Below are 18,497 nucleotides of genomic sequence, written 5' to 3'. Positions count from 1 at the left end.
GTATAAATGAAACTAAGACATTGAGTTTGACATTCTATAGAATGATATGTTTTCTTTATTATTTTGGATTTTACACATATATCACATTTATTACTTTGTTTGTCATCCAAGTTGATTAATCCTACGTTGCAATTTCTTAACATACAAATAATTCACATGTCATAATCTAGCATGTCACATATCATATGAAATCAACAATATAAGCATAAGACCCCATATTCATTAATAACTTCATAAATGTTTAATACAAAAGGACCTTGATCACAATATCCCTTTCTCATAAAAACATTATTTTCTTATCATAACAATCTTGTCAGATTCAAATGACATTTTAACCCCAACTTTGCCCAAGAATGCTACATAGATCAAATTAACTCTAATCGATGACACATGTAGCACATCACTTAAAGCCAAAGTTTTACCAAAAGTGAGCTTTAGAAGAACCTTTCTTTTTCCTAGGACAGGAATTGTCATAGAATCACCTAGATAAACTTGTTTTTCTCCATTCCCCACACTTGTGTAGGAGGTAAATACATTTATGTTTGCACAAATGTGTCTGGTAGCCCCAGAGTCTGCCACCCATTTTACTCACACTGGTCACAAGGTTTACTTGTGAAACGACTGCAACAATGATATCTTCCCCTTCAGTTATATTTGTCTTAGAAGGATTGTCGTTTTTGGCCCTATGTCTACACTGAGGTGCATGATGACCTAGCTTTCCACATATAAAGTAATTTCTCTTATTCTTGAAGGTGGGGGGTAGTTCCATTGGGATGAAAATATTTATTATTAGATTTCTTTTTGTGATCATTTTTTTCTAGTACCTTTGTAGAGTTGGTTTGTCTTCTACCATGTTTACCTTGGCATACAAGGCTTTGGCCCATTGCAGCAACACACTCCTCCTTTATGTTGGTGTCTTCAATGATGATGTCAGTGATCAAATCTGGCAGTGACATTTTTTTGTGCCTATGCTTCAGTTGTTATTTGAAGTTAGGTCAAGATTGCAGAAGTTTTTCTATCAGCAGTTCATACACGAATTCATCAGACAAGGTTATGCTCTCTACTTTGATATTTTCAAGCAACTTGTGGTATTTGTTTATCTGAATTTTGATGTTATCGTATTCAATCACGAACCTTTGTCCAACTACGTCTTCAACGTTGTATTTGGGAATAAGGGAATCACAAATATCTTTTTGCTTCCTTGTAAGAGCAATAAACATCTAACAAATCGTATAATACATTGAGTAAGGTGTGACAACATACTTTATTCGCATGAGTTCAAACATCAATTTGTTTCACAAGTGTGCTTGAGTCGGGTTTAGAAATCGTAAGTGCAAAAGTGACTCCATACATGTCCGACAAGGTGGACACGTGTTCTTTCCAGTGTCAAAAATTATGACCAGTTAAAACTTCAATTTTTGAGACGTTCATAACTGTTTCGCAAAAATAGTATGAGTTGTAGAAACATTGTTTTGACGTCTCCGGTGTAGAGTTGTTGTAATTAAGTTCCTGCGATTGTAGTAAATAAAAGTTAAAAACGCGAACATGATTGATTTCTTGAGGCTTGAGTGATCACTGTCCGTAAGAACTTATCGGCAGTGTATTGCGAGGTCCCTAAGATACAACAATAAATTTTCAAAAAATACTAAGGATAAGAAAACTAGCAAGCAACTCTTAAAATAGTAAGAACTCAAAATAGCGAAAAAAATAGAAAGGAAAAGAGAAAGAAAAATAAGAGAAAAATAGGAAGAGGTCGTGAGTGTTGATGTTTCTCTAGAGCAAAAGAGACGTATATTTATAGATGGAGAAACAGTGAAACTGCTCCACAGATTTAAGCGTTGTCCTGCTAGAAATGGAGGAGGCCGCTGGAAAGGAGGAAACTGCAAACCCTTGTTGAGCGGAACCCCATTCTCCTTGCTAAACTGTTGCGGGATAAAGGAGACAATCATCTGATACTATACTTCTGCAACTTTCCACAAACAACACCGAATTTTCTACAACATCTTCAACATTTCGAGATCTCCAGATCTAGAGTTGAACTGAAGCGGAACGAAAAAACCCACACACCAGATATAAGAAAATGATATATAAGAGAATGGTGAGAAAAAGAGATATTTCTTATTCTCTTATGTGTGTTTACATCACTTCATGTATAGGAAATATATACAAGTATAGAAAGACTTTCTCTCTCCAAATTACAAGCTAATTAGGTAGAGATCCATTAATCATGGGATAACTATAGTGAGAAAAAAAAAACGTTTTCCAAAATGAGTTGGGGTTTTATGAGGATCCCAAATGTCACAATGCAATAGATTAAATGAAGAATGAGATTTTATTGTGCTTAAAGGAAATGGTAGTCTTGTTTGTTTAGCTTTAGGACAAATACTACAATTATTATGAATGGGAATGATATTTTTACTAATAGGTAGTAAGGAAGATGCAAGTTGTAGACACGCATAAATTAGGGTCGGTCGAAATTTGAGATGCGTGGGCTTGGTTTGGAAGAGGGGACATGTAGTATAATGCAAGTTGTAGACACGCATAAATTAGGGTCGGTCGAAATTTGAGATGCGTGAGCTTAGTTTGGAAGAGGGGACATGTAGTATAAGTTTGTGTGTTGTTTACTCGAGTCAATCATCCTCTTCGTAGCCAAGTCCTGCAAAACGCAACCATATGGAGTAAAAACGACACAACAATCCTCTACTTTATTTTAACCCGTTCCATTAGTTATTATATTTTTCTTAAACCATACATCTCTTTATTTATATGATATTTTTTGTATTTGAGTGTAAGAAAAAAATGTGACTGAATTAAAATATTTCAAATAGAGATTTTGATTCAACTTTTTACCTAATATATTTAAAAATTTATGAGATTCTATCATTATTAAATTAATTGCGTACAATAACCCACGACCACGTGGTTAAAAGCCACGCGCTCTACCACTGAGCTAAGAAGGCTTTGTTAAAAATTTGTTAAACGAAAGAATTTGAGATTGAGGTTAACCCTCTTACCTTAATAAAGTAAATGTTGTTCTTAAGAAGAGAAAATCATATCTATAGAGTCATACTTAAGAAGAATAGGAATAATTAATGGAATGAGACTAAATGATTAAAAATTTAAATAACTAAGAAAGGAAGAGAAGAGAACTACACTACCCTCAACCACGTGGTTAAAAGCCACACGCTCTACCACGTTACTACACTACCCTCAACCACGTGTGGTTAAAAAACACGCGCTCTACCACGTTACTACACACTACCTCAACCACGTGGTTAAAAGCCACGCGCTCTACCACACTGAGCTAACAAGGCTTTGTCAAAAATTTAATTTGTTAAAAGAAAGAATTCGAGATTGAGGTTAACCCTCTTACCTTTGTTATAATGAAATGTACAAGGAAATATGTGAAATGAAGTAGAAAATATAGTTATGCAATTATTGTACGATATTGTACACAATTATACGCAATTAATTTAATAACGATAGAATTTCATAATTAGCATAATTAGCTTGTGATTAGCATGACTAATATATATTTCGTATACATGGAGTATGGAGTGATGTAAATACACACAAGAGAATAAAAAAAACATCTTTTTTCTTCTTACTACCATCATCTTACATACAATTTTCTTATATGGTATTAGAGCACCAGATCGGTGCTCTCTGACAACCTCTCTAATTTTTATCCGTTAAGTAAGAGATCATGTCTGGCAAAGAAGACACCAACGAGTCTGATAGAAACCTTGTACAAGGCTTTACTGTTGAGCAAATTCAGCAATTGACAAAGACTATTTACTCACCCAACAATAACCGTAAAAATGACACGTTAGTGCTGCAAGTCTGCTTTCCCATAACTCATCTATTAATTCTGCTTTTACGAAACCATGGATTTTGGATAGCAGAGCAGCCAATCATATTGCATCTGATTCACAATTTTTCACACACACTTCATCATCATTTATTCCAAGTATTAATGTGCCCACAGTCTCAACTGTGTCCATCTCATCTACGGGCACAATTAAATTCAATGATAATATCACTCTCAAATATGTTCTTTGTGTTCCTTCCTTTAATCTAAATCTCATGTTTGTTAGTAAGATAACCAGTTCACTAAATTGTTGTGTCGTCTTTTTCCACATGGTTGCGCGTTTTACAATACTTGGCTACGGGGAGGATGATTGGCTCGGGTAAACAACATGCATCTCAAACCAAGCCCACACATCTCAAATTTCGACCGACCCTGATTTATGACACAAGCGCCTCGGACATCCTTCTCCGGCGCATCTACAACTTGCATCTTCATTACTACCTATCAATCAAAATCTCATTTCCATTCATAATAATTGTAGGATTTGTCCCAAAGGTAAACAAACAAGGCTACTCTTTCCTTTAAACACAATAAAATCTCATTCTCCATTCAATCTATTGCATTGTGACATTTGGGGTCCTCATAAAACCCCAACTCATTTTGGAAATCGTTTTTTTCTTACTATAGTTGATGAGTATACTATATGTAGTTGGTTATTTCTTATGACTCACAAGTCTTCCGAAACCCAACATTTATTAGAATCATTCATTACTTTTACACAAAATCAATTTCAAGCATTTATTAAAACCATCTTGACAACGTATTGAAATTTATTTCAATGCGTAATTTTTTTCTCAAAAAAGGTATTGAATGTCAACGCACTTATGTATATACTCCTCAACAAAATGGAGTAGTAAAACACAAACATAGACACATTTTAAATCCAACACAAACCCTCCTATTTCAGTCTCATTTATCATTATAATTTTGGGGGCAATGCGTTTTAACCGCCACATATATAATTAATTGCTTGTCATCACTTTACTAAAAAATAAATCATTTGAGATGCTATATAATCTTCCACATTCACTTTCTCACCTAAACACTTTTGGTTGCCTATGTTACGCAACTGCTGTTTCACCTAAGCAAAAATTTGATTCGCATGTTCGACAATGCATCTTCATTGGTTATCCTCTCAATAAAAAAAAGATACAAATTATTTGATATAGATGCAGACACTATTTTTACAAGTCGGTATGTCACCTTGCATGAAGGTGTTTTCCCATTTTGCCAATAGTCCCAAACGCAATCCTCGCCTCCATTACAAGGTATTTTGTCCTAACATTGACTTACCACTCCTGTCCAACATTCACTCGATCAACCTCCAACAAACCAACCTTCTTCTCCTACTCGTCACAAAGCATCTGAACCTCCAACAAACCAACCTTCTTCTCCTACTCGTCACAATGCACCTAAACCTCAAGCAGACCAGCCTTCTTCTCCAACGTCAGAAAGTCTAGCACCCATTATTGAACCTTCTCCAACCACCCTTCCTATTCGACGATCCAGTCGCACATCAACCCCACATTCTTGGCTTCAAGACTACGTAACGGGATCTCAATCCAATCATTCGACCACTGCCCAAGACTGGCTGAATGGAACCAGGTATCCTATGCACAATTTTCTTTCTAATTCACAATTTTCTTCTACACATAGTGCATATCTTGCTAATATCACAACCACCAAAGAACCTCACACTTATGCTCAAGCTATCATTGATCCAAATTTGCGAAAAGCAATGGACGAAGAGCTTTCCGCCTTGCAGCTAAATCAAACGTGGACCTTGACACTATTACCCGCTGGGCAGAAACCCATCGGATGCAAATGGGTCTATAAAATAAAGTACAACTCAAATAGCAGCGTCAACAGATATAAGGCGCGCCTGCAAATGGGTCTATAAAATAAAGTACAACTCAAATAGCAGCGTCGACAGATATAAGGCGCGCCTTGTCGCAAAGAGATACACTCAGATGGAAGATGTTGACTATTGTGAAACTTTTTAACCAACAGTAAAATTAAAACAACTTTGAGGTGTCTCCTGACTATTGCAGCAGCCAGAAATTGGTTTATTCACCAGCTAGATGTGCAAAATGCCTTCTTACATGGCACATTGCATGAAATTATCTACATGGACTTGCCACCTGGGCATCATCGACAGGGGAGAACATTGTATGTCGACTCAACAAATTCCTTTATGGTCTCAAACAGTATCCCAAACATGGTTTTCATCATTTTCTCATGTGATTAAATCTGCAGGATTTCAATCGTCCAAGACAGACTACTCTCTATTCACAGGACATAATAACTCATCATTTACTGCCTTTTTGATTTTTGTGGATGATATGCTTTTGTTAGGAAATTATTTGACAGAAATTCAGCATGTTAAAGATTGTCTATTACAACAATTTCTCATTAAAGATCTTGGATTCTAGGGATTGAATTTTACCGTTCCAAAGCTGGTATTTACATGTCACAAAGAAAATATGCGTTTGATATTTTGCAAGATACAAGACTCACAACAAGTACTCGTCCAGACAAATTTCCAATGGAGCAATACCTAAAACTCACACCACACGGAGAGTTATTAAAGGATCCAGTCAAATACAGGCGACTCATGAGACCACTGATATACCTCACAGTTACTCGGTCTGACATAGTATTTTCGGTTCAGACCCTAAGTCAATATATACAGGCTCCACATAAACCTTATTGGGATGCCACAATTTGAGTCCTAAAGTACATCAAAGGATCACCGGGACAAAGATTGTTATTGTCATCCGTCGAGAACAATCTGACATTGACAATTTATTGTGACTTAGACCGGGAAGGTTGTCAGACAACTCGGAGATCAATATCTGGGTATTGCATTTTTTTTGTCCTTCTATTATCTCATGGAAGTCAAAAAAACAGACAAACGTATCAAGATCATCAGTGAAAGCAGAATACCGCGCGATGACCAATACTTGTTTGGATTGGAGATAGTTTGGTTGCGATATTGGTTGCAGGACTTAAATGTGACATGTAACTTGCTAACTCAAATTTTCTGTGACAATCAAGCGGCATTACATATAGCAACAAACTCAGTATTTCATGAACGCACAAAACAACATTGAGATAGTTAATACCAACTCGCAAATACTTTTATTGTACGATATTGTATACAATTAACTTAATACTGATGAAATCCCTACGTAATTAGCTTGTAATTTTGAGAAAGAAAGTCTCACTACATTGTATCAATAAAAGTTATAAAACACAAATCGTGGTTAAAAGTCACGCGTTTTACCACTGAGCTAAGAAGGCTTTGTCAAACAAAATTTAAAAAAAAGAGTTCGAGATTGAGGTTAACCCTCTTACCTTAATAAAGTAAATGTTACTTTAAGATTGAAAGCTCAAAATAATGTATTTTTTCTATTTAAGTTGTCCAACGATAAGCTTTAAAAAAAGAAAAAATCATATTTATAGAGTCAAACTTAAAGAAGAATATAAATAATTAATGAAATGAAACTAGATGACTAAGAATTTAAATAACTAAAAGAAGAAGATAAGAGGAGAGGAGAAAAAAAACTTACCTTACACATTTCTTTCTCTGGAAATTGTGAGGAAGGTGTGAGAGATGTTATTGTGTTTATAGGCAAAATTTTGCATAAAAGGACAAAGATAATTTGTAAAAGAAATAATTATATTTGGAAGGTTGTAATTGAAATAGAAGAAGAAAAATCTTCTCCAAATTATCCTTTACATTAAACTTAAATATTCTTAGTTTGTTCTTATGAAGGGTGTACAAAATTTGCGAGAAATCACTTGTTTCTATTATTTTCAATTGGAACCAAACAATTCATGGATTTGCAATACACAATTATCCTATTTTAACCCTTATTAAACCCAAAATTATGTATTTCAATTAAAAAACATTTCAAATAATTTTTAATGTATTCTAACATCTATTTATATGGATTATTGATAGTATATTTTTTATTATCCGTTTTCTAGATGGAATCCAAAATCAGTATGAAATTTAGTTGAGATATTTGTATTAATTATATTCATACTGGAAATCATTATGAAACAAAGTTTTATTTTAAATTTAATAGTTGTAACTCAAATAAATAATTGAAGTTTAAAAGTGTTTATTAGAATCAATTTAATTAGCTCATTACCAACCTTAGTGAAATTATTAAAACTTCAATTAGACCAGACTGCAACTATTAAAGTATTAAAGGACTAAGTTGAAAATAATAAGAACAAAGTAAGGACCAATTTTTAGTTATTAAAAAATATTTAGAGGTTGATTTTGTAATTTTAAGAATTTTTAGGGACTTATTTGCAGTTATGAAAAATATTTTTGGAGTTAACAAGTTTATGCTCTTGAACGATGTAAAGTAAAGAAGAAAGTTATGGATAAAAACGGCAAATACTGTTGTATTTTTTAGTAGGTTGTAGGTTGATTTGGTTGCAAACAAAATTTACAAAATTTGAGGTGTTTCTTTATATGATATTCCACATGTTAAAAGAGATAAAATTGACAAGGTTGAATATAAAGTTTTTATTGGCTACAACAACATTTTCAAAATATACAAAATTTCTAAATGACAAAAAAAAAAAGTTATTGTGAGTAAAGATGTTAAAATTCATAAAAAATCAACAATAAAATTAGGAGCAACAAATAAGGAAGTAATGCCCAAAAAAAAATCACATTTTCTTGATGGTGATTTAAATGGCCTTCTATTAAGAGACAACAGATTTTTTTCTCTCTAAAATTTATTATATTGACTTATACACAAGTTTACAGTAGGCTCAAATTCTAAAATATTATGTGTAAGTATTTAAAGTGTAACAATATTTAAGTGAATAATACAAAGAATGAAAGTAACTTTAAGTCATGCAAAAAAGAAGAGTAAATAAATAAAATAACAAACCGTGAAATTAGTAAAAAATATTTTTTCTCAAAGTGTAACATGAATAAATTTATGATGAAACGTGTGAAGTGAATTAGAAAATATACTCAAATAATTTTATTTTTATCAATAAAAAGGAATTTAAAATTAACAAACTTTAAATTTAGTGATTCCATATTTTTTCCAGTTTATTTAGTCTTTTTTAACACTTCTTTATTTTAACTTATGGAAATATAGTATAAAAAAAAAAAAACAAATGTTATTGTAATTGTAATATATTAATTTTGTTATTTGTTTGTTTATCATATTTAACTTTATAATTGCCTGTTCAATTAAATGCAAATTGTTGAAATTCATCAAGGTTTTGAAGTTCTTTATAATTCTTTTAATTTTCAAAGTTATACAATTGTAATTTTAATTATTGATCAAATTAAATATTAGTTAACAGGACAATTATTGTAATTTTGAATAAAATATTTGTAATAATCATTACATGTATAATTTATTTGTTCAATTTGCTATAAATTCAACATATTACACTGCATCAAATGATTCTGAAAATAAAATTTATACGATAATTCATACACACTACGTTACCATAATTCTATTAGCTATCAAAATATGTATTCAATGCATATGTGAGATTAATAAATTACAAGACAAATAATTTTTAAAATTAAGCCAATTAATCTTGATTTGAATAATTCTTTAAACCACAAGTACAAAATATCAAAACCACGATATCATATAAAGACAGTTAGTAGAAAATTGTCGTAAAAAAAAGGTAATGATCATTTCGTAATTATATTGTGTTTTTAACGATGGTTTTAAGGGGAATCGCCGTTAAAAATGGTTCTGGAGACATATAAAGATGGTTCTGAAAAACCGTCGTTAAAAATTGTTTTGTAGATATATAAAGATGGTTTTGGAAAGAACAAAAAAATTCATGAAAATGTTGTATCGCGCGTCTCCGTCTCTTAGTTTGTCTCACGCTCATTCTTCTCAATATCACTTCTCTCACTGTAACTCTCATATACTCGTCTCTCTGCCACCACACTCCAGCCGCAACCTCCATCACACCACGAAATCGTCATCGTGCAATTGATTGTTGCACAACCTCTATCACTCCAGTCGCGCGATACCGCAACCTTCACCCTCACTCCAACCGCGCGACACCGTGACCTCTACCACACCGCAAAAACGTTATCACGCAACCTCCATCACTCCAACCGCGTGACCCGACCCGCACCACACCCAAAAAGCGCCAGCTCGCTCGACACTGCAACCTTCACTCTCACTTCTAGTTGCACCGCACCAAAAACACACAAGCTCCGCGGTCTAGCTCTATGCGACACCACCCAAACCACGACCTTTGCACCCAACCACCTCCACCAAAGTTCCTCCCTCCATTTCCGCGCCAACTTTTTATTTATTTTTTATTATTTTATGAATTAACAACGGGTCTAAAATCGTCGTTATAAATTCTTGATTTATAATTACATCCAAATTAACGATGATTGTAAAACCTTTTTTATATGCTCTTTTTAACTGTTGTTAATGTTGTTTTCTACCGTAATAAACCTATTGGTTTAGGTATATTCCTGAATTAATAACAGTAAAATTAAAACAATCTTTTAAAAAAATTCCTCATAAATCCCTAAATTTGTTCTTTTATTTTCTTGAAAGAAACAATTTGTTTGTTCATAACTGATTTATTTTATGTATTCATTAATTTAAGAACTTATTTGCTTGTGCAATTTTCCACATTGCATGTTGTATTTTTTATACAATATCCTTAACCCTTAATAACAAAATAACTTTTTTTTTGGATTTTTTAAATGTGTTTAAAAGACTTATAATTTTATTTTAATCTTGGATGCTATTTATTTTAGAAAAATGATTTTAATTATTTTATGGCTAATCAAAATTGTTAAAACTACAATAAAAAAAATTATCATCAAGTTCTCAATGAAAGTAAATTTGAAATATTTTTTTTATATATATATTTATATAATATTATAAATAATTAATACAAAATTTGAATGCATTTATTGAATTTAATTTGCTCTTATAATATATTTTTGTATATCACTTTAAAATTATCCAATGGTAATACAGATGACGTGGCAAGTAATAATTGAAAATTGCAACCTCAATTTGAATCTCAAACCCTAAAGGGACCAACCTCATTTCCCGCAGATAGTTCTTGTCACCTGTCTCTATATATTTTGGGTTTCATGGTTAAATGCTATAGCAGATTTGAGGTGTAGCAGAAACAATGGAGGTTCAGACTGTCACCTTTGAGCATGCGTTGGGGGAGGCTTTGATGGTTCATACTCTCCTTACCACTGTCAAATCTCTGTTCACTATTCTCACCATGGTATTACTTTTCAAAAACCTTTTTTTTTCAAATTTCATTATCAGAAGTTCACAATTCCTTCAACTTATATATATTTGCTACAACTTTTGTACAAGTTTTGTTTGCTTATGTGGGATTGCATCATTTTTTCCATGTGTTTTAGTTTCTAGTTCAAGTCTTTTACTGAAATGTTCCTTATACTTTTAGAGCCTCTTGTAAGAATAATACGGTTGTTCACCTCTTCCCGAAACCTTTTTGCTTGCTTTTTTGTAAAATGTAGAACTTTGTTTTTGTTAGAAAAAGAGTTGGTGAAATGAGATAGTATTTTGTTACAGTGGAGGAAAACTGCTCTCAATATACTTATTCTTCTTCATTCTCTTCGGTGGTGGGTGTCAGAGAATGACAGATGACAGTCCGTTATGTGTAATTTCATGAATGAGACTTTCGTATTCTATAAAGGGGTTAGACCACATTTTTCATTCCAATGAATAACGGCTGAATGAAGCTAGCTCTTTTGTGTTTCTGACACCACTCGTGCTGCTGATTTTTTGTTAGCTTTCCGTGATGTTTTACATAAAGTTACGTACTGCTGCTACTCAACATGTTTTTATGTGGTTTATGATATGTCTTAGTATTAGCTATAACTAATATACTGTTTTTTCATCTCCAATGTTGTCTTTATCACCAATAATTTGTCAAGCAAGATGTCAAGAAGGATGGCTAAATCGTGTATTGCTTTGATTATGTCTGCACCATATGTTTGATGGTTTTGCTGTTTCAACTTGTCAAAACGTGAAATTTTAGCTTCTTTATAATCTCTGTAATTCACTGTACCGATTGTCCTGCGGTCCCTCTTCTTCTCCTTTTCAAAGTAGAGAGCTCTGCCAAAAAATGTATTGCAACATGTATTCACGGTACTGATTCTGTGTCATTGCACATCTGCTTGAAGTTGTGTACAGATTGTCAAACTGCAATGTTGAGATCTAAGTATACTTGCATGTATGCTTTTTGTATGTCATAATTGTAACTTCTTCACTATACAATCTGTTATGTTGGCGCTGATGTAAAGATTCTTAATTTCTTTGTTTTTTTCCTCAGACTGGATCTCTTCTTACGGCTGTAATTAACTTAGTGTCACCAATTGATGGAAGGTAATAGTGAACATATATTCCTCGATGGTGTTGTGGTTGTTTTCGTTTGGAATGTCCAATTATACTTATTTTTAATAATTCTTGGTTAGGTTTCCCTTTGACCAACCATACAAGAGAAAACATATTTCTGAAGAAAATAAGGATGGTAGTGATACAGAAGAAGATGATGATGATGATGAAGATGACATAAATGATGGAGAAGAAGATGACGATGATGATGACGAGGATTTCTCTGGTGATGAAGCGGGGGAGGAAGATGATTCTGATGATGATCCCGAGGCCAACCTTGGAGGTGAAAAAGATGACAAGGATGATGAAGATGATGACGACGATGATAATGATATTGATGAAGACGATGAGGAAGAAGATGATGAAGATGAGAAGGAAGAAGACGAGGAGAAATCTCCTCAACCACCTACTAAGAAGAGGAAATGAGAATTATACTAGTAGACAAATTGTTATCTGCCTTTGTTAGTGCTTTCTAGATTTTAGTGAAATTTAGGTATTAGGACAAAGGTTTACCTGTCACCGCCATGTTGTTGTGGTTTAATATTATAATTTATGGACGTTATCATTAATGTATTCTCATGTTACACTATCATTATCATTTACAGTGGATGTCATTGCAGTCTATGGTAGAATCATGATAAAAAAGTGACAATGAGGGGTAAAGGCTGTTTGAAAAGGAAACACAGTAGAAAACAAAAAGTACGAGTAAATGTTTGTTCACCCCAAGAGTAAGGTTGTCAAAGAATGGAAGTTCCTGAAGATGTAGATCACTTAATTAGGAGTTGAGCCAAAAGAAATAGGTCATGGTACCTACTTCCTTTTCCCTTTCTTTTTGGTCGGAGTTTCAAATATGCCATTTCTTCTCTTCACATTGCTAGAGCCATGGCCGTTAATTGCAGCTGTCATAGCTTGCCATGGCATAGCACTTTGTCCAAACTGCTCATTGCACAAACATATTCATGTTAGGTAACATCTATTAGCAGGTTATAATAGGTTAATTGGTTAGAGGTTGGTAAGTAATGCATTGTGATCTATATAAATACGAAGAGGCAATGAGAAAGTATTATATCAAGTGATTTAAGAGTGAATTTAGATTGTTGTGAGAGATTCTAGATCTAGAGTTTTGGAACTATTTGAACACTATTGTTAACAGAAAATTTTCTTTTTATAACTCTGATTTATATTCAATTGGTATAGGAGCTAGGATTCTTGAGAATGATTCTAGTTTTTGAACGAAAAGAAGTCTAATGGTGGTTGATTAATGTGAGACAGCAGCATCTTGAGGTGACACAAATAAGCCTAGGGAGAAAGGACACAGGATTACAAAGACATGCATTTATCCAAGTGCATCATGGTGCAAATTCTTGATGGCTGTGCTCAAAGTGTAAAAGCCTTGGTAGTCATCTTGAACAAATAGTTAAGAAACTAAGCAAACTGTTGTGAACTTACCTTGGGAGGCATCATCAATGGATTAAATATCAACCTTCACGGGCTTCCCTACCATTGTTGTTAGAGCCAAAATGACACTTTCTCTTGGCATCAGATCATAACACCTTAAAAATCTATATCTTTTTACATCTTTATATGTTATATTTTTTTCCTATGCGAAATAGTCTTATCTCAAATGCCCTCCCATTCTCTTCTTGAGAATGAATGCATTAATATTTATCAATAAAAATTAATAAGAACTATTTAAATATATAATAATCGATTATCTAAGCCTAACATACAAAAATAATAAAATATATTTTTTGTTACTATTGTTCATTAAGTGTATTTTAAAGTAATGATTTCAAAATATTAAATAAACTTGTAAAAGCACCAATGTAGTTTTCAATACCATTTGTGTGGTATTTTTTTAATGTAATATAAATATATTTTCTACGATATTAATTATTGTCTGTAATTAATTTTATGTTTTCTTTCTAAATAAAGTTAACATTTTGAAAGAATAAATTTTTGTCATGGTATGTATTTTCATCATTTTTTTCTCAATGTTAATCAGAGTATTTTTGTGGTAATTAAACGAATTTTTTTAATATCGTTATAAGAAAATCTTGATTCATAACTATAATATGTAGTAATTAAATGAATTCTTTTTTATTTTCTGCTTAAGTATCATTATCAAAATTTTCACTTTTATTTTTAAAAATTGTATATTATTTTATATGCATTTTTCATGTTGTCAATTATTTTTCCATGACCTTTTAACAATGCAAGTTACTTGTTCGGTTAATAATTTTGATGAGTTTGGTATCAACAAGTCTTCATGTGCTAATTAGGATTTTATTGAGAAAGATAGTTGGAGCAGAAGGTGGTTGAAGAAGAATGGAGAAGTCAGGGAAGAAAGTGCTTCTGACCTCAAATGGCGACGACGTTTCGCAGGGCATCGCTTTCCATTTAGCTAAGCAAGGGTGCAGGTGAAATCTCCCGCGTCCAATCACTTTTTGTTATTTCTCCCTTAATTAATTTCTGTTTTCTTAATGCATGATCGATTCGTTCAGGTTGGTTTTGCTGGGAGATGAGAGTTGCCTGCGGAGCATCGCCTGCAAAATCATGGATTCCCTCTCCCTATCCGACAGAGGCACTGTGCAGGTCGTTGAATTGAACATGGAAGACCAAAGCGAATCGGTTTTCCATCACTCTGTTGATAAGGCATGCCAGATTTTGGGGAAATTGGATGCTTTTGTCAACTGTTACAGTTACGAAGGTAAATTAATAGAGTGATATTATTATTGATGAATGAGGTACTGTAGCGTGGACCTCTGAGCTTAATTGAATTGGGCTTCTGATAATTCTTGACAGGAAAAATGCAAGAGCATATTGAGTTGGCTGAGAGTGAGTTTAAGAAAATAGTGAAGATAAATTTTATGGCTGCATGGTTCTTGTTAAAAGCTGTTGGCCGAAGGATGCGGGATTTCAACGCCGGGGGCTCCATCGTCTTTTTAACTTCCATACTTGGCGCTGAAAGGGGGTTGTATCCGGGAGCTGCTGCATATGCCTCTGTCTTGGCAGGAGTGCAGCAGTTAGTGAGGGTAAGACTAGTTATAACTTTTTTTTTAGTTTAGTTTTTCCTTCTACATATCACCTCGTAATTGTGATTGGAGAAATGATATCCTTTGAGAGAGTTCTATACAATTCTTTCTCTCACGGGTTTAGATATAAATATATATATATATATAATAAAAGATAAATTTGTAATTAAATGATATAAAAAAATATTAAAATAATAAAATTGGAGGTTGTAATGTGATGGTATAAGTGTTATAGGTATCATTATCCCTGTGATTGATATGGTCTAATAGTGTATCGAATTTCGTGTATTTTATATCTAGGTTTTGTTTGCATAAGTTTTTCGATAATTAATTAAGCGAGAGAAAAAAAGAGAAAAATTTTAACCTTTTCTCGTAAGTTCAAATAAACATATATAGCTTAACTTTTGAAGTGCATTTTACTTTGCAGGAAAAGTTAGATTTATTTTGGTTTTTCGTATTCTTCTCTTATAGAAAGATTTATGCAAACAGGATTTTAGTGTGTGAAGAAAAGGGAAGTAAGATTCTCATGACTTAGAGATACGATGTGTCCTAGTGTAATGGAGTTTCTTACAAAATTTTGTTGACATTATGTTCAGAGAACGTGGTTCTCTATGCAATTTGAAACTAATTACACCCCAATCACTCTTTATGCCTTAGTTGCTTATTCAAAAAATAAGAATTTTCAGAAGGATGATTCAATTGCAATCCCTTCTTCACTATCTCACCCTGTAGAAGGATAAAAATATATTAATCTGATGTGATCATGGATGTGGAGTGACCACTTCTAACTATGGATGAAGATAAAGAGAAGGAGGTAAAGGAAGAGCTCTATATAGTGAAAAAAATCTTAAAGAAAGTAGATAAAAACGTGTAATAAACTCTTTGTTTAGGTATAAGGTTAGCTAGGAAAGACTTCTAAGTTAATAACCTTGTGTTTGGTTACATGTATTAGAAAGGAAGTGTCTGACCTCCTTCCCTTCCCACATGCCTCGTATATAACGAGTGTCTTAAGGTCACTTTGTAAATACTTTTAGTTTGGTTTGAATAAAAAGTAATTTGAGAACATTTGTACTTAAGCTTGAGAGCTTGTGAGAAGTAGAGAGTTTCTCTCCTTAGCATTCTTATCTTGAGAGTTTAGTCTTAAATAGTGATCATTATACTTGCTTATCTCTCCAGTTGGAGTGGTGCAAGACTCTTCTATTTCCTAGCCTCTTTTTGAATCATAATCTTGGTTAGCTTCGGAAGGTAATTTCTTCCTTATTCTTTTCATTCGTTTTCTTCTTAGTCTCTCCTTTTCTTTGTCTTCTTTCTTTTTGTTTGAATGTGTGCATAATATAGCCATACTTTGGCCACCCAAAAACACCAACCACCTACTTGGATTTGACATGCGACAAAAACCCTTCACCAATCCTACCTTAAACACCCTCCCTACCATGAGTTCATGAACTCATCTTCTACTTTGAGCTTCCGTATTAACCTTTACAAAGACCCACAAAGAACGCATCAAGAAACCTTCCAAGATTCAATCAAGAATGAACCAATAAAAACCCTACAACCAAACCATGGATTCTAACCTTGAAGCTTGAGATAGTCAATCCACTTCCTTGAGCAACTTCCTATGTTCTCCTCATGACTACTATAAAAACTTCTGATCCCCTTTCAGTCTCATATACCTTAATATATCCCCATCATTTTTGTAATTCTCTTACCTTCATTTTTTCTATCTTATACATCAAATATGCTATTTATTCTAAACTTCTGTAGAAAATTCGTGCATATAAAGGATCTGATTTGGTTATTGAATTGGATGATAAGGATGTGATCAAATTTAAAAATGAAAGCACCGATTCCAATGTGGTGCTTGTTTTATTGAATTATTTTGCTCTGTTTTAGAAAGCAAGAGAAAAGAGGTGAGCCAAATTGGAATGCTTTTGGCCGCTTAACAAATTTATGTAGCTACAATAGAGTGCTACAAGACAAGATAAACTTCAGCTTATGTGTTCTTGGTCGACCATGAACTTTCCTTGTTGCACTTTGGCTAGAGTTAAGGCCCATACCAGTAGTACACTATGCTAAAATTTCCTGTTCTTCTGCACAGAACTTCTGATATTTACTACTGGTGAATAATTAAACTAAGGCTACCACACAATCCAACAGTTTCATATCACATTTGGAAATGTTAGACAGGCTGGTTGGTACACTTTGATGTTATCCCTCTCTAATACTACTTTTTTCTCTTCAGGCTTCGGCTTTGGAGATAGGGAAGTACCAGATCAGAGTCAATGCTATTGCCCGAGGTCTGCACCTGCAGGATGAATTCCCATTATCCGTGGGAAGGGAAAGAGCAGAGAAATTGGTGAAGGAGGCGGCACCACTTGAGAGATGGCTTGATGTTAAGAATGATCTGGCCTCTACGGTCATCTATCTAATCAGTGATGGATCCTGCTACATGACTGGAACAACCATATACGTAGATGGGGCACAGTCTATAACCAGGCCTCGCATGCGCTCTTTTATGTAACTCATGCTGGCGCTGAAAGGATTTTTCCAAGGAATGATCCGCCATACACATTTGTTTCATCATTGCTCTTAGGAAATGACTACATTTCCAATCCAAATCTTTAAACCTTCAACCCCGAAAATCATATCCAGGGGGCATGAATATATATTAAAATAAGTATGTGCAGTTGAAAATGTAACTGCTTAATCCATAATTATATCGTGAATGTTATGCTGCAGATTTGTTAACCAAGTTTATGGAGACGGTATAACTGTGTGCAATGGATCTATCGATCTTGTAGCAGGTAGTATGCCAAAAAGGCAAAAACAAATATATAAAGTATTCATTAATACTCGAGTGTGTCTATATATAAAATTTGGGATCTGCTAACGGATTAACAATTCTTTATAGTTAAAATGCGTAAAAAACTACACTAAATTTACACAACAACTCATTAAGCTGTTTTACTTCAGTTAATTTGGGATAGGGATATTTATGCAACGTAGTACTCATTTAAAAGTAGTAAAAATATTTCTGGCCACAAGCATTCGGCTTGACTGTTCTTCCATTTTTTTAGACTTGCTCTCTCCTTTCCCCTCTCAGTAATCTCACATAACACATTTCATGTAAGTTCTCGTCACAATCCTTCTTTTCATGTAAGTTTTCTCTCTCAC

The 18,497-nt window shown here is 33.5% G+C and overlaps 2 protein-coding genes across 2 annotated transcripts; both read left to right on the top strand.

The window, feature by feature from the left end:
• The first annotated feature begins 10,940 nt into the window (after positions 1 to 10,940).
• On the top strand, positions 10,941 to 12,910 carry LOC137807601 (uncharacterized). Its single transcript, XM_068608318.1, has 3 exons — positions 10,941 to 11,149; positions 12,227 to 12,279; positions 12,369 to 12,910. The coding sequence occupies exons 1-3, from the start codon at positions 11,048 to 11,050 to the stop codon at positions 12,712 to 12,714; spliced, it is 501 nt and encodes a 166-aa protein (XP_068464419.1). The 5' UTR covers positions 10,941 to 11,047; the 3' UTR covers positions 12,715 to 12,910.
• A 1,613-nt stretch (positions 12,911 to 14,523) lies between these two features.
• Positions 14,524 to 18,071, top strand: LOC137807600 (uncharacterized). The gene is made up of 4 exons (XM_068608317.1): positions 14,524 to 14,708; positions 14,793 to 14,998; positions 15,094 to 15,323; positions 17,566 to 18,071. The coding sequence occupies exons 1-4, from the start codon at positions 14,617 to 14,619 to the stop codon at positions 17,842 to 17,844; spliced, it is 807 nt and encodes a 268-aa protein (XP_068464418.1). The 5' UTR covers positions 14,524 to 14,616; the 3' UTR covers positions 17,845 to 18,071.
• Positions 18,072 to 18,497: the final 426 nt, after the last annotated feature.

Source organism: Phaseolus vulgaris, chromosome 3 (genome assembly GCF_000499845.2).
Source record: "Phaseolus vulgaris cultivar G19833 chromosome 3, P. vulgaris v2.0, whole genome shotgun sequence".
In the NCBI taxonomy this organism is placed as follows: domain Eukaryota; kingdom Viridiplantae; phylum Streptophyta; class Magnoliopsida; order Fabales; family Fabaceae; genus Phaseolus; species Phaseolus vulgaris.
Note: the sequence above shows the minus strand (reverse complement) of the source record. Positions and strands in the feature narration are given on the sequence as shown.

What these genes read in the sequence shown, in the direction of transcription:
- LOC137807601 (XM_068608318.1), top strand. Translation starts at nt 11,048, where the DNA reads ATGGAGGTTCAGACTGTCACCTTTGAGCATGCGTTGGGGGAGGCTTTG. An exon ending in TGTTCACTATTCTCACCATG is followed by an intron (nt 11,150 to 12,226) that starts GTATTACTTTTC and finishes TTTTTTCCTCAG; the next exon opens with ACTGGATCTCTTCTTACGGC. An exon ending in GTGTCACCAATTGATGGAAG is followed by an intron (nt 12,280 to 12,368) that starts GTAATAGTGAAC and finishes ATTCTTGGTTAG; the next exon opens with GTTTCCCTTTGACCAACCAT.
- LOC137807600 (XM_068608317.1), top strand. Translation starts at nt 14,617, where the DNA reads ATGGAGAAGTCAGGGAAGAAAGTGCTTCTGACCTCAAATGGCGACGAC. An exon ending in CAACTGTTACAGTTACGAAG is followed by an intron (nt 14,999 to 15,093) that starts GTAAATTAATAG and finishes AATTCTTGACAG; the next exon opens with GAAAAATGCAAGAGCATATT. An exon ending in GAGTGCAGCAGTTAGTGAGG is followed by an intron (nt 15,324 to 17,565) that starts GTAAGACTAGTT and finishes TTTTCTCTTCAG; the next exon opens with GCTTCGGCTTTGGAGATAGG.